The 16680-nt window shown below is 35.1% G+C and overlaps 1 protein-coding gene across 5 annotated transcripts in view; it reads right to left on the reverse strand.

Annotated features, from left to right (window-relative positions):
* Nucleotides 1-16680, reverse strand: part of ADARB1 (adenosine deaminase RNA specific B1) — a 74057-nt gene that overhangs the window by 29863 nt on the left and 27514 nt on the right. For 2 of the 5 annotated variants that reach the window (XM_026679063.2, XM_087949239.1), the window contains exons 2-3: nucleotides 11723-11767; nucleotides 6308-6382 (exon numbers count right to left, since the gene is read on the reverse strand). In XM_026679063.2, coding sequence (XP_026534848.1) covers nucleotides 6308-6382; nucleotides 11723-11747 — 100 coding nt within the window. In that variant the 5' untranslated portion in view covers nucleotides 11748-11767. Of the gene's footprint in view, nucleotides 1-6306; nucleotides 6383-11722; nucleotides 11768-16680 lie in introns of those variants that run through there. The other 3 variants (XM_026679066.2, XM_026679064.2, XM_087949240.1) reach the window with 2 other exon arrangements.

The raw sequence follows: 16680 nt of genomic DNA on the forward strand, positions 1-16680 counted from the left end.
GGTTTCTATGATAAATTGACTGATTTAGATAAAATCTTGACAGGTACTGATGAAAAGGTGATTAAAAATTGTATGGATATTTATTAGAAATTAAGCTATAAGAAGAACAAGTCAAAGAAACAATGATTGCTTGGGGGAAAAATTTTGGATATGGGATTGATTTAGAGAAATGGCAAAAATTGTGGTCTCAAAATTATAAAATAACAATGTCAACAGCATATAAAGAAAATTTGTATAAGATGTGTTACAGGTGGCATCTACCCCTAACAAGAACAGCAAGAATGTTCAAGAACAAATCTGAAAAATGTTGGAAATGTCATCAGATACCTGGCTCATATTACCATATGTGGTGGATGTGCGCGGATGCTAAAAGATTTTGGACTAAAATCCACACATGGTTGGAAAAAATGACAAAAAAACATACAGACTTGAAACCAGAGATATTTTTATTGGGAATTTTATCCGAAATATACAGTAAGGAATTGAAATATTTGATTGTAAATGTATTAACAGCGGCTAGGATTGTATTTGCTAAAAATTGGAAAAATGAGAAAATACCAACGCAGGAGGAAGTTATTAAGAAAATAATGGAATGTGCTGAAATGAGTAGATTGACATTTGAAAACAGAGAACAAGAAGATAAACAATTTTATAAGATTTGGGATTTATTTTATCAATGGTTAGACAATAAAACATGGTAATGAAATATGTAGCTTTTTAGAATATAAAGAATATATAAAGATGTATTATTTTAATCATAATCATAATATAATTATGGGATAGATTTGGGATGATAATATGTCAGAAAATAAATCAATTAAAATATGGATTATCTTGCAAAACATGAATGAATAATAGTATAGTCAAATGATTGATTAATAATGATATCAATGTATTTAGGAATATTTGACAGATAATATGAGAACATATACAAGTAATTGTAAGTGATGACTATGAAGTAGATGCGCAAAACAATTTGTAAACCAACCGACACACTCTATGTACATATGTGGAAGATGGCTTGATGTTTTTATGTTGTGTTTGTCTATGTTTGTCAAAAAAAAAAAACTTTTTCAAAACAAATTCTCCATTTTTTAACCATTCAAATAATCTCCCCTTTTAAAACAACACAATATTATTAATTGTCAAAAGGAAAAACATTGGTAATTTACTGCTGAATTTGTTAAAACAAATACCATGTTTCTCACAAAATAAGGCTGGGCCTTTTTTTTTTTTTTTTTTTGAGCCCCGAAAAAATGGCTAGGATGTCTTTTTGGGGTGAATTAATTTCTCCCCCTCCCCCACACACCAGCGTCGTCTCAAACAACAGCATCTGAGTCGCTCCCGCTTTCCCCCCGTCCCCGTAACAACAGGGAAAAATGCACCTAAGGGGGAAGGGCAGAGTCAGTCCGGGCAAGGCTTTTCAAGATTAGAAAGACTTGCAGACAGGGAGAAGCAGGAGAGACAGAGCTCAGGCAAAGAGCAAGGACCGCCCTCTCCTGATCCTAGAGTATGGGGAGAAGAGAGAAGGCAAGACCAAAGCAGATTGAGCCAACTACGAGGGTGGAGAGTGCTTCGCCCCCCTTCACAAGGCATACCAGGGGACTGAGATGTAAGGTGGTGCTGGTGGGAGGGGCATTTGTCAGGAACAAGTGTTGAATCTGTGGAGCCTTGTGTGCACTTGCCGACGCCTGGAGATTACTGTGCTCTGTCTTGTGAAGCTTGCCTGATTTGCCTGGCTTACTGGACTTCTAGCCCTGGCTACTGTTTGGCTAACCTGGCTTACTGGACTACTCACAGCCGGAGGCTGCTGAAGGTGCGTGTGAGAGCTTCGCTCCAGGACTTTCAGTAAATGTGGGGACGTTTGGGGGCAAAGTTGGAGCAATAAAGGGGAGTTAGACCTCTTCTCTGGCTATATATATTAATGTAGACAGTAATCTGTGATTTTAAAAAAATGCTTTCTATGTTATTATTCTTTTGTTAAATCAAGGCCTTAATTATAACCCAGTAATTCATTGCCTTTTTAAAAAAATAGACACCACATTTTTAATTCAACATAGCAAAATGCTGCAAGGAATTCAGTGAAAAGTAATATTCTGTTTTGCTGGAGAAAAATATTCTAAAGACAGAAGTTTTTAAATGCCTGCTATACATGCAAACTATTGTGGAATCATAACTGTCTTTCAAAATTTGATCTCCTGGATAACATATTTAAATTTGTTTAAACCTAGCAATTAAAAACATGCACACACCACTTCACCTAGTTGACAAAGCTGATGGAATGGCTATTAAATTTTCATTTATAACATCCTCCAACAAAAGCTTGATAGGTTACTCCTTTCGGTGCTCAAAAGAACAGAAAATTAGAAGAAGTTGGATAGAAAGAGATTGGTAAAACATACAAGTTAAAAAGCAAGAAATAATACTTTTACAATAAAGACAAATAAAATAAAAGCTACAATAGTTTTGCATTTCTAAGAACTATTTTCTTTGTAAATGTTTCACCATATCCTATTTCCTGTATTTTATCTCAAGAGACAATTTGATAGAAGATAGTATTCAGATAAAACACATTTAGAGCATTATATTTATATGATGTAATTTGAAGGCTGTACATGTTTAGAACATTTTTATCCCATTAAAAATTATAATCAAATAGTTTTGAAAGTTTCAGATTGTTTCAAGCTGGACCTTTGAATATGTGAGTTTGATTATCGCTGGACCAAAGGAACGTTTTTACCTTCAACCTTTTGAGTTGTTTCCAAGTCTATTAGAAAATATTTTTGAATTTGCTTTGTATTAAGTTGAATAATAAATATGTATGCCCATAGACTCTTTAAAATAAATGAGAGATTAATTATTTTTTCAGCATTTCTATAACAGCCAGTATTTAAGTTCATTTTCATTTAATACAGAGCAGGAATCCAGGAATAGCTCGGCAAAATGAGGCCAAGTCATTCAGCAAGATCCATCATGGTATAGCCCACCCATTCTGAATGTGTAGAGTGAGGCTGCATGCACTTTCAAAGGGGAGGGAACTTTTCAGCTCAATATAGCACAATGCCTAGACAAGGAAGGATTTGATATGTCCTTCCACTTCAGTAGATTCTAACTACACATGTAAATACCTAAATATATATTTTGCATGAATAATCAGAAGCAAATACACTGATTTCAGTGCAAATTGTTCCCATCTATAAAAGCATAGATCACAGGGAGACCCAGTCAGTTAGTCATTATGAACTATTTTTGCAATCTGATTCTATAAACACAATGATAACATCACAGATTTCTGAGGTTTTCCTGTTTAGAAAATCATTCTTATTTATGAACAAATGCTTTCCTAAAAAATGTAAATATTGCAATAATAAATCTGGATTTTTTTTATTGTACTGCTCCTCCTTTTATCTCTTATGTATTGGAATTGATAAATTAATATTCTTTCCCAAAGAAATGTTTTTGAGAATTCATGTTTCAAATCCTGCTCAATACTAAAAGCTTTAGGTCTTTCAATACTTTTTTTTAAAATTTCAGCACATTTGCATTTTTCCAATATTGTCAGTACAGATTTGATACATTTAAAATATTTATTTTCCCATCAATCACTGTTTGGGCCTTAAATAATTATTAATAATATCAATAAATCAATTACCAATATTTTGCTCTGAATTATTTTACACTCCAGGAAACTGCCCCTTATCCTTAAACGCTGTCACTATATCTTACTGCATATAACAAACATTAATTCATATTGCTGTAAGTCATAGTAAACATTAGAATATAATTAGAAAATATAACTAAATAAGAATCTACTCTGCTGGTATAATTATTTTTACCAAAGTGGACAATAGTAACAACATCATTATAGAAGTTAATTGTAAAAACAGCAATAGGTTTTTGTAAATTGTCATTGTAAAATAGCAATAGCTATTTTAAAGGTTTAAAAAAAGGAAATTGTGTTGAAATACAAACCTTATTTAGCCTCCAAAAGTCTTTTTTTGCTTTCCAGTATTTTAAGACTTATTTGCAACCCCCTTCTCTCAATATTGAATGAGACATTTTCATACAGGGAATTTTAACAGATAAGTTTAAACCCACAAATATAGTTTACCATTTTTCTCTAACATAGAAAGATCTAATGATATATAATCGAACAAAAGAAATTCAGTGTCAATACTTAAACCAAGACATATATACACACATACAAAAAATGGAAAACCTAGTGGTATCATGAACCAATTGAAAATATATATGATTCTGGTAATACGATCTCTGTCTTTATAAATCTTGTGATTTTGCAACTTTTGTCAAGTGAAAGTCATATTTACAGAACAATAGCAATCAGTTAAAATATAGTATTTAACACTATAATCTAAAAGAAATATATTTAATATTTATTTTGGCATGTCAAAAATAAAATACAAAACTCATGACACAAACACAGTACGCAGAAAATTCACTTTTTAAAATAAAAATGAAAATATACATTAAATTTTGCATGCAATGGACAGGATGTTGGAGAGCTATTTAGGTAGCTTCTATTTTTTATGATATAATGTAAAACTGAAAGTTCCTTTTATATGACATGCACCACCCAACCTAAGGGCATGGAACTAGTAGGATCATTCTGTTCACTCCCATTCAGCCCACATATAGTCTAAAAGTTTCTTTTTTGTGGGCCTCAGAGCTTGGGAGAATCTGCTCCTTACTGAGGCAGGAAATAAAATCTAGAGCCTCAGATATTTTTTCTAGAAGCAGAAAAGAGTCTGTTTCTGATTCTGGAAGGCAAAGCTCACCTAACCTAGAATATACATATGCATAAAAGGGGTAGGGTTTAGATCCGAAGACCAAGTTCATCTCTTTGCAGATTTTGACCCCACATCTGGTTGTTGTTGGCTTACTGCAAGCTACCTAGATCTCTGTAATAAAAATTAGTAGGTGAGACAGGATGCCCTTTGTAACAACGATTCCAAATAAGTGATGTTGAAATTTAAAATATATTGAAGAATCTTCTTGTAAGAATTTTTCTCAAAAAGTTTTATTTTTTTCTCAGATGTACACGGATTAAATATGGAAACAGGGATACCACAGCTGCAGTTATTTCACATCTCTGCAGAAAGGAAAATGCTAGCTAAATCCCTGAACAAAAGACTACTGTAATCATAATTTCTACAACAAGCTATGTGAAATCTTTAGATAAAAATGACTGAAACGGTTTTTAAAAATCATAAGACTATGGTAACCATATGATGATGATTATATAAATAAAATATAATCATGATTATCATAATTATTGTATGATAATCAGATGACTTTGAATGTAATAGATTAACAAAAATGTTGCTAGTTTCACAGAAATAAATCTGATCTACAACTTTTCATATTCATATTATGTTTGTCTAGAAAGGGTAAAACTGGTTTTAAAAACTAGAAGAAACAGAAAACCTGGTACAGCAAAGTTTAAATAAATAAATATATTATGCATATAATTTGATCACGAGTAAGAGCATAACTGAATGCATGCCTACTTATTAGCTCAAAGAGTTCAATATGAAATATCCTTTAATAGTTAATAGAGTTCCTCCTTGAGGGAGATGGGAGATCTAGAAATAGGTAAAGGTATAAGTTTCCATTATCCAGTTGTATCCAACTCTAGGGTGTGGTGCTCATCTTTATTTCTTATGTCGAGGGAGTCAGCATTGCCCAAAGACATTTTCTGTGGTCATGTGGCCAGCATGGCTATACGCCAAAGGCACATGGAATACTGTCATCTTCCCATCGAAGTGATACCTATTAATCTACTTGTATTTGCATGCTTTCAAACTGCTTGCAAGAGCTGGGGAAGGAACAGGAGTTCACCCCATTCTATGGCATTCGGGTCTCGAACCCAGGCTGTCAGCTTTCCAGCTGACAAGTTCAGCATCTTTAACCGTTGAGTCATCATGCTCCTGGTCTAGAAAAATGAAATATAACTAACTAAATAAATAAATACTGGTAAGCTAACGAAGTTAACCAAATTCAAGAGAAAATTCAACTGACAATTGTCAGTTAGTATGTATTCTATAAATTCATTCAAACCAAAGCAACTAAATCTTTAGTGAAGTAAATAGATCACATATTCAATGGTACTAATGTACACTTCAGAGACTGCCCCTTATGTTTAAATGCTGACACTGTATCTTACTTCATACAACAAAAAATTGGAAAAATCCTTCTCATTTCATTAAAAATCTGAAAGTAAGTTTTCTCTCTATGAAAGGAGATTTCACAGAAATACCCTGCAGAAGCTATACTGAGTAGACCTTACTCATATTTTCTTCATCATCTATGTTCATCATGAAATAGTTGTTCAGGCTTCTACACTGGTGCAGATGGCTTTTTCCTGAAAGATAAAACAAAATAATTTTAGCATGCTTTAGTAAATAATATTTGGTATTATTAGCATGAATATTTAAATATTTATTACAATATATATTATATAGCACTGTGTTTCATATAAATGTTTACATTCATAGAAATTGCATTCTAATACTTACTGATAATTGGAATTATCCCAGATGTGTATGTTTTTTAATTTAAAATCCAGGTCTGTTTTTAAGTAACTTTAAACAAGGTATTCTTTTATTTTACTTTATACTATTGACTTATTTAAAAACCCAATTGGTTAAGTGTCTAGATTTCCCCTTTAAATCCTTACAGTAAGTCTTTGACAAGGATAAAAGTGAATCAAGATCATTCTGCCTGACTGAACATACCTCAATCACCTTCTATCCTTGCCTTCAGAAGTTGTGGGAGCTTTGGGACTTCCGGTTTGAGCTTCTTCGGCGACAGACCAAAACCTCGTCTCTGCGAGGCTTCAATCCGTGCTCGCCGCTGGAGCGCCCCGAGCCGGCTGGTTTCAGGGCTAAGCCACCCCATAGAGGTGGTGAAGAAGGGGGAGACTGCCTGCAGGGTTGAGGAGAGCCGCATCTCTCCTCCCCAGCTGGCCATTACTCCCTTTCCCGAAGGCGGTTGTAGCGGTGGTCAGAAATGGCCACCACAAAGAAGAACTCGACCGGAAAAGAATATGCAGGAGGAAGATAAGAAGAGAAAGTTTTGGTTGACCGGGTCAAACAGCAAAAGCAACAAATAAGGTACCCTGGAATTGAAACTATTAAAAAAAAACAATAACATTGTTCCCTAAGAAGATTTTTAAGCTGCGAAGGAGAGAGAAAAGGGAAAAGATTTGGTGTTTTTTTTTCTCCTTTTCCTATACTGACAGCTAAGAGACTTAAGCAAGAAATTGGGGGAAAAATCCACTTTGACATTAATAGGCATTTAATGCTGAAAATAAAAAGTCAAAGGGATAATAAAGATTTCTGGATAATCAAAAGCTTTTGAAAACAGGAAAGGAGAGAAAAAGAATAAAAGGGCAGGATCTGGAAGGGAGGAGACTGCCTGGAATTAAAAAGCACTTACAGCAAAATCTCAACAAGACTTCCAAAAGATACATTTTAAATGAAATATCGCAACAAAAACCCCAGGAAGAGAAAGTGGAAAAAGAAATAAGAAGAAATAACTTGGGACTATTTGGATTACTTGATGATTTCTGGATGTTTGATTATTGTATTTGAATGACTAAAATCAATTGGGTGGTTGTTTAAAACTGTTTAAAATGGCTCCACTTTTAGAAGAACTCAAAATGGAACTTAAAAAGTACAAAGAAGATGCACAAGAAGGGAGGGGTGCTTTTGGCTTCGTATTTCAGTTTTTAGAAATGGAGATTTGGAATTATGAGAAACAACAAGAAATACCTGCAGAACAAGAAGATTGCGACAAAGAAGAAGCCATCTTTAATGAATAAGTAATCTTAGGTGGGGGGAAAAAGGAAAGGGGGGAAAGAGAATGGAAAGTTTAAGATTGGGAAAAACAACTCCAAAAAAAATAGAGTGAAAAATATGTATAAAATCAGAAAGCAACAGAAGAGGGAAATGCAGAAGAGAGAATTAGAAGTCGAGAGACAAGGGGGTAAAAAGGGGAGGGAGAAGATGAAAGGGAAGAAAGAAAGGAAAAGAAATTATAAAGGACAGAAACAAAATATAGAGAAACAGGGCCTATTTAGAGATAATGAGTGAAAATTTCATGGAAAAAGGGATTCTGCAAAGGTACATAGGATAGTATTGTTATATTAGAAACAGAAATAATTTTAGAAAATATGAAACAATGTATGATTAAAATGTTTGATAAAATAGCTATCGTAATTCAGTGGGATGCTTGTCAATAAATAAATGTAACAAAATGAATATTTAATGATTTACAAAACATATGTGAAGAGAAATAAGAGAAAAATTAATTATGGAGATTATATGTGTCTTTAAGGAAGTATGATATTTAACTGAAAAGAAGTGTTAAGGATGTTAAGATTTTAATGATTATTAATGATAGAACTGAATTGGAATGGAATGGGGGTTTATAATTACATATATTTATAATCTTTTTTTTTAAGAATATAGTGTGTATTATAGAATGTACCAAGCAGAATTCGATTGGAAGTTATGTATTATGTATTATATTGAAGGTCATAACCTTAAGGTATATATTGAAGTTTAAATAAGAGTTGAATGGATGTAATTAAAAGATATAAAGGTGTCATCCTCCAATTAGTAACTACAGGAGAAAATTTGTTTAATGAGAAAAGTTAATATGAAATTAAAACAGAACAGACAAAAGTATAAATATAATGATTTGAATTGAGATGAGATAATCAAAATAAAATTGAGAAAATTAAAAGGGGAAAAACGATATAGAAAATGTAGAATAGTATAAGATGGAATAGAACACAAAAAGGAGCATGAAATTGAGTTTTGTGTCTGTATAAAGAAGTTCAACCCGGAACCATGCTATTTTCAAAAAAGATGTTTTACTTGTATTTTGTATGTGTGAAAACCCAAATAAAACATTATTTTAAAAAAAGAAGTTGTGGGAGCTTCATCACTGGTAGCTTTCAAGAAGAGACTGGACTGCCATCTGTCAGAAATGGTGTAGGTAGGGTCTCCTGCTTGGGCGGGGTGGAGGGTTGGACTAGATGACCTAAAAGATCCCTTCCAACTCTGTTAATCTGTTACTTATCTATTATTTATTTATCCTCTAATTACAAAGCAGATAATATGAACTCTCATGGGTTCCATACATTTCTTTCTCCTTATTTCATTAGCTCTTTCTTTATTCAGTCATAATTTAACTAAGCTTGAATCAACAGATCATGGTTAGTACTTGGATAGGGGAACTTTACCCAGGGAGACAGACAAGACTGGGTACTTGAAAAAAAAATATCCTAGTAGACAGAAATGACACTGATTCACTTAAACAGAATATTTTCATACATTTTTGATAAAAAGTGTTTGCATTTAATGTATTTACCAATGTAAAATATCAATACAATTAAATAAACATTTTAAAATTAGCACAAATAACAACACAGGCAGGATAAGGTCCAGAGTCTCCTTATCAATGAGGTGGGCGGCATATAAAATTAATAAATAAAAAATAAATTAAAATATTATACCCCTGTAGGAAGTACAACTTAGAATTCTGCCCTAAGTGAAACAGTTAATAGGTTAGAAGGGTTATCTTAAAAATATATTATTTAGATACAAAATGGTTTAGTCTTAAGTATGGAATCTTAAAAGTTGCTTAAAAGTAGCAGAGTTAAAATAATGCAGCAATAGTCAAAGTATTCCATCTACAGTTCTTGATGAGTTGTACTTTCCTGTAAGAACAGGTATACAGCTTACACATTGTCCTGGATTCACACTTCTTGCTAGAGTAACAGTAGCTTTGCAAGAACAGCCTTTGACCAGCTTTGGTGATTCACCAGTTGTGAAATTACTAGAACAAGGAAGCACTGAAAACCATGATTAGCAGTCTTGTCATGCCCTGGTTAGACAATAGCAATTTGCTCTCCCTCAGACTGTGCTTGAGTCCTCCATAGCTGATGGATAATGTAGCTGCCTATTTGTTGCCCATTGAAAAACAATTTAGCAACAATTATGTTGCTGTTGAGCTTCTGGATCCCAATCTAAGCGGTTGACCATTATCTATGTAACTCCACACCTCCAGTTTTTGTTATCTTCAGGACTACCTACTCTACACTAATTCTGCCCACCCAATATTTGTTAGACGGGAGGGGAAGGGGCTCAAAAATTAACTACTTGGAAGCAGCCCTCCCACTCTAGAAAAGCTTGCCGTCTCTCAAAAGATCATGGTGGCCTCCTTCTTTTAAGATTCAGGAAAGCAATAAAATTACATTGTTCCTCAAAACTTCTGGTAATACCAATTAGGTGGATAGTGGGAGAGTTTTGTGTAGTACTGGTTGCTTTTGATTAGTTTATTATTACTAGTTTTTATGATTGTTAAGTTATCTGGAGTCAAGAAAGTAAACAGCATATAAATAGTTAAAAAATAGTGAAAGAATAATGAAGCTATGCAAAACATGCATGATCCAATTGTATGTGAAATTATATGCAAGTTATGAAACAATAACAGACTATGAATTTGTCTGGGCATGGCTGCTATTCATAGGAGGCTGATAACTAAGATTGCTTTATACATGCTATTTTAATACTTAAATATGACAAAGAAAATCTAAAGTTTTATTTTGAGAAAGCAAGTCCACAAATGGACCTATGGGATTTAGAGAGACTGACCTCCAATTCACTCTCTTAAATGCAGATCAAATCACAAAATATGTTCTAATAGCAATTGCACTTACTTATATACTGCTCCATAGTGCTTTAGAACACTCTCTGGGTGTTTTACAATGTTAGCATATTGTCCCCAACAATTTGGGTCCTCACTTTACCAACCTCAGAAGGATGGAATGCTGTGTCAACCTTGAGCTGGACCTGATCAAACTCCTGGCTATGGGCAGAATTTGCCTGCAATACTGCATTCTAGCTGTTGTGCCACCAGAGCTCCTCGCATCCTGCAAGTGGTGATATGACCATAGCAGCCATACCTTTTTTAAAAAAAAATACTGTTTACATAAACATCAAAATGAAAAGAGAAGATGTTTGATTCATCTAATAGGATGTGATAAATCAGCTGCCCACAGATGAAAGAAGTAAAGATGAGGCCGTTCACTGTATTGCTACAACTTCACTTTACCTAACATCTTATTAATCTTTCATCACTTATGCTTTCCCTTTAGATCAGCACCCCTCAACCTTTTGGGCACCAGGGATAGTTCCGTGAGAAGTTTTTCCATGGACTGGAGGAGGCGTGGTTTTGTGTGCTGCCTGCATCCTGCGAATGGGTCCTAGCGTGTTTGCTCGGCCCGATTTCTGGCATACCACGGACTGGTGCTGGTTCATGGATGGGGGTTGTGGACTCCTGTGTTAGATAGTACCTTTTTTATCTGTCCATTCCCTTTCCAACATATTTCTTCAATTTAAAAAACAAACTTAGATTCATTCCCATTAATTATTCTTGTATGCTTTCAATTACAATTAATTTAATTTTAATTATTATTTCAATTAAAAAAAACTTTTGTTTTCTATCCAAATCATGGTGTGTTGTCTTCATTTGTCTTTTTTCTACATATTAGCTTACAAAACGTTTCAGGACCCACATTGTCCGAATACAAGAATTTAATTCATATGTTCTCCTCCTAAACTAGAGGCAGACCCACTGTGGTCAAACTGTTAGGCTAACTTTTATCCACATTCCATTATTTCTTTCTTACCTTGTGTCTCTTTTTCTGCCCTCATGATGTGTGGTATTGCTGTCCCTAGAATGAAAGGAGGCAGAGGCATTAGGGTCAGAGTTGTGACTGACTCTGCCTCTTGTGATTTCCCCCAAATTAAATGGGCATTGTTGGTAGTTAAGGTCATAAATAAGCTAAAGCAAGATCTCTGCTTTATTCAGAGATAGGTAAAAAGACCAGGGACAGCATGACTAGTGATCTTGTTACTACTAATACAGCTGTCAAGACTGTCATCTTTTCTTGGCAAGAAACCTCTAGAAGGAAAACTTCATGGCTCCACAAGACCCTGAGGTCTCTATTACTGTTGAAAGAGGAGGATGTTTTTGAAAGCTGCATCAGTCCCCAGAGAGGTAAGTTTATAATACTCCAACACAAGAAGGCAAAGAAGGAAGCAGAGTCACCTACAGTATATACCTTCCAGTTATCTGCTGATGTCCCCTTATTTTATCAGGAACAGGAAGCAACTCAAGTTCTGCCTATGCAATCTAACTTATTCTACCAAATAATGATCACAGAGGAGGAGGTAGAGCATTGTACAGTAATTCTAACAGTCTTAGGATGTGTCTGAAGAAACATTACCAGTCTGGTCTGAAATACAGAATATAGGATACCTTTATTGTCTTTGCATTCCACGAATACAATGAAATTTGAAAGCTACTCCAGCACAGTGCCCCAAACATCACAATCATACTACAGAGTATTTAAAAATTAAAATAATAATAATAATAGAACTAAATCACAAATGCACTGTTTGATTAAAGACAATTACTGTCTTGGAAAAGAAACTGTTTCTCAATCTATTAGTCCTCATTTTAAGACACCTATAATGCCTCCCTGATGGTAACAGTTCGAAATATGAATGTCCAGGATGAGAACGGTCTGTGGAGATTTTTAGTGTTCTAGAGGGGAGACTGGTCTTCGCAATCTCTTCTAAAGAAAAAAGAGAGCAAGTAATGCTACAAGTAATAGCAAAATATTGGGCTGCAAGGGCAAGATTTTAAAATAGGAAGGAGAAACCAAACAGCTTTCATAACCATCCACTATTCTGTCCTCTAAACCCTGAAAGAACAATCATATCCCATTCCAATTGGAAGAAAAAATGAAAAGAAATTTAGGAAAATAATAGGAATGCAAGGGTTTTTTTCTGAACTAAGACTTAAAACTAATTGCAAGGAATCTAACAGCAATAAAAAGGAGGGGTTAGCTTTATTACTAATCAGGTGGGAAAAAAGGAAGGAGTAAGTCTATTGCTAAGAGATAAGAGGGTAAGAGATCATGGGGAGATCACAATGCTCCATTCCTATTCTGCATCCATCTATTTCCCCAAAGGGAAGCTGAATTCAAATGGAATTTAAACAGAACATTTGTCACAATAAACTTGGAGATTCCATTTGTAGTAACTGATCCTCAAATACAGTAAGTACCAATTTGAAATTTCTATCCTCTGAGCATACAAAATGGTCTGGCTAAATTCTGAACCAGCAAATTTGACTATCTGAAATCTCCAAATTTATCTCATAGCTTAAAAATGGTAGACTCCCTTGGAAAGATCTAATTGTAACTGAACTATTAGTCCAATGTCAACTGGTAAATCTCAATTTTGCATACGTGGGAAGCATATTTCAAATATCAGCTGCCTGTTGTAAATTTATATCATAATTCTGATTTTTTTTTAAATGGTACTAAAAAAATATAACCTCTAAGCCCAATTAGTCTCATGAGCATCATAAACAACGTCTATTCTAGAAATCTCCATCCAAAACTGGTGGATTGGTTGATACATGGTGTTATCATAGGTTTGGAGCAAGCTGGCTTTCTTTATGGCACGCATGCCGGAAGTGGAATGCAGAGCCATCTCGGCCGGCACGCAAGCTGTCACCCCAGAGCAGGTCTACTGTACAGGCATACGCGCAGGCCGTCTGCCAGCTGATCGTTGGGTAGCTGCCGTGCATGGGGGGGGCAGGGAGACCACAGGAGACATGCACGCATGTGGAGAAATATGCGGTGTATGTGGGGGGGTCTCATGCACATGCGCAGAAATGCGCATGCATGGGGAGGTCATGCATGCATCTGCAGAAATGCACAGTGCGCATGGGGGTCGTGCATGCATACACAGAAATGTGTGGTGCGCATGGAGGGGTCACACACATGCAGAGATGCGTGGTGCGCATGGGAGGTCATGCGCGCATGCGCAGGGGGTGGGGGGGCACGTGCATTGCCTTATGGGTGCTGGCACGCGCACTTTTGGCATGTGAGGACAGAAAGGTTAGCCATCACTGCTTTAGAGAAATGAGATCAAGCCTAGACTTTCCAAGTATAGTCTTGGATGAAAAGTGACACATTTTCATCAACCCTCATGCTGCTTATTGATTATTTTTTTGTTGCTTTTCTTCAGTGTAACCAACTCATCCTTTTTATTTACAGTTAAGTATGAGAAACAGAATGCCGAGACAAATTTAAATGGAATTTTAAGCTACTATTCAATTTGGACAAAACTACAGCATAATGTTCTTTAAAGACATGTTAATCTTACAGTTTACTTAAAAGATTTGTTCCCATTATTTATTTAATTAATTTATCGAACTTATTTGCCACCCAGTTCAAAGCAAATCTGAGTGTCTTACAGCAAGATAAAACACACAAAATAAACAGATATTAGCATTTATAAAACATTCTTACTAACATTTAAAATCACTAACGCTTTACAAATTGGCATAAATGCCCCCTAGAAATTCACAGATGAACTCAACAACGATATTCCAAGCAATGTGAATTAACTTTTTGTTCTCTCTTTGATCATCTTGGTCAAAAAGCAGAAATGTCAAAAAGATTTGTTGATATCAACTTAACTTTACATTATTGTGGGAAACACTGTTACAAATATTTTAATGTTTATTTAATAATGATTCTGTCATCCTGAATACTGTGTCAGAATTCAAGAAATAGATTGGGAAACATAAGAGAGAGAAATGAAATATAATAACAATAATAATTGGCTCAAGAGCCAGAAGGATCTCAACAGACTTGAATACTGGGCCCTATCTAACAAAATGAAATTCAATGGTGAAAAAAGGAAGGTTTAACACTTAGGCAAGAAAAGCCAATTGCACAGGTATAGAATATGAGCCAAGAGTGTATTGCAGCCACCAAAAAAGCCAATGCAATCCAAGGCTGCATCAGCAGAGAGAGGGAATCAAGATCATGGTAAGTGTTAATACTGCTTTATAATGGTAAGACCATACTTGAAATATTGCATCCAGTTTTGGTCAGCATAAGTATAAAAAAAAATGTTGAGACTCTGGAAAGAGTGCAGAGAAGAGCAATAAAGATGATTAGGGAGCTGGAGGCTAATGCATATGAAGAACAGTTGCAGGAATTGGGTATGTCTAAACTAGTGACAAGAGGACCGGGGATGACATGATAACAGTGTTCCAATATTTCAGGTGCTGCTGCAAAGAATAGGGGGTCAACCTATTTCCCAAAGTAGCAGAAGGCAGGACAAGAAGCAATGGATGGAAATTAATTAAGGAGAGAACCAACCTGGAACTAAAGAGAAATTTCCTGAGAGTGAAATCAATTACCCAGTGAAACTGCTTGTTTCAGAAGTTGTAGGTGCTCCATCACTGGAGGTCTTTAGAAGAGATTGGACAGCCATTTGTCTAGAATGGTACAGGGACTCCCGCTTGTACAAGTAATTGAACTAGAAAATATCCAAGGTCCCTTCCAACTCTGTTATTGTGTTATGTTATTGATGTTATTATTCAAATAAAGAAAGCACACATTTCCAGCAATACTACAACTGTGGCCATCAAAAAGAATTGTGTAGAAAGGCATGCATGCAAATTAATACTTCTGGTGCTCAATATATTTTTCATTATGAAATACTATGATTTTAAAAGAGAGAGAGAGAGAGCTTTTAGTGTTGTTCAATCCAATATGTAACAGCATCAGCTATAGAATTTTTAGCATATAATAGAAGCATTGGTATGCTTCCATTGTTCCAAATGTGCCCCCATTACTTAACATTAACCAGTATAATCATAAGGCAATATTAATGTAATATTTCTAGAAAAAAAGTTCCAAATTAATCAAAGACAGAGCAAACAACAGAGGACTGGTTAAATGTGAAATCCTACTTCTTCCAACTAACTGCAACTAAACAAGGATGTTTCCAGCAGTATGAAAGGGAGAACTCTTAGTATTATAATTCAGCATACTTTGCCTTTGCCAGGAAGTTGAACAACTGGCCCTGTGGTGCAGCTGGAATCATTTGGAGTTGAACATACTTAAAACTGTAGATGATAGGGGATGTAAGGAGTAGCCTTCCTATTCTACCACCTCTTACTGTATTGGACAACACAATATCAACAGTAGAGACCTTCAAGTTTTTGGCTTCTATAATCTCCCAGAATTTGAAATGGATACCTAACATTAGAACCATCATTAAAAAGAGAATGCTTTCCTGCATCAGCTCGGAAAGTTCAGACTGCCCAAGGAGCTGCTAATACAGGAGGAATTATTGAGTCTGTCATTTGTACTTCTGTAACTGTCTGGTTTGATACAGCAACCAAACAGGACAAGTACAAATTTCAACGGATAGTTAGCACTGCAGAAAAAACTATTGCAACCAGTCGACCTTCCATTGAGGACCTCTTTACTGCACAAGTCAGACAGTGGGCTGAAAAAATATCTACAGACCTCTCAAATCACGGACATAAAACTGTTTCAATTCCTCCTCCCAGGACACCACTACAGACCACTGCATGCCAAAACAACTAGACATAGACTAGTACTATCATTCTGCTGAACACCTAATTCCCACAGTACTGTCTTATGTTTATTTACCCATGTAGCAGGGCTGCGTTACTTTTAGCCTTCTCACCTGTTCCATTACCTTCTCTTATTGGTATAGTTAATATGGTTGTTTTATTTTGATA

Source organism: Notechis scutatus, chromosome 1 (assembly GCF_049901735.1).
Source record: "Notechis scutatus isolate UNSWTSFEM ecotype Mainland chromosome 1, rNotScu1.2, whole genome shotgun sequence".
Classification (NCBI taxonomy): Eukaryota; Metazoa; Chordata; class Lepidosauria; order Squamata; family Elapidae; genus Notechis; species Notechis scutatus.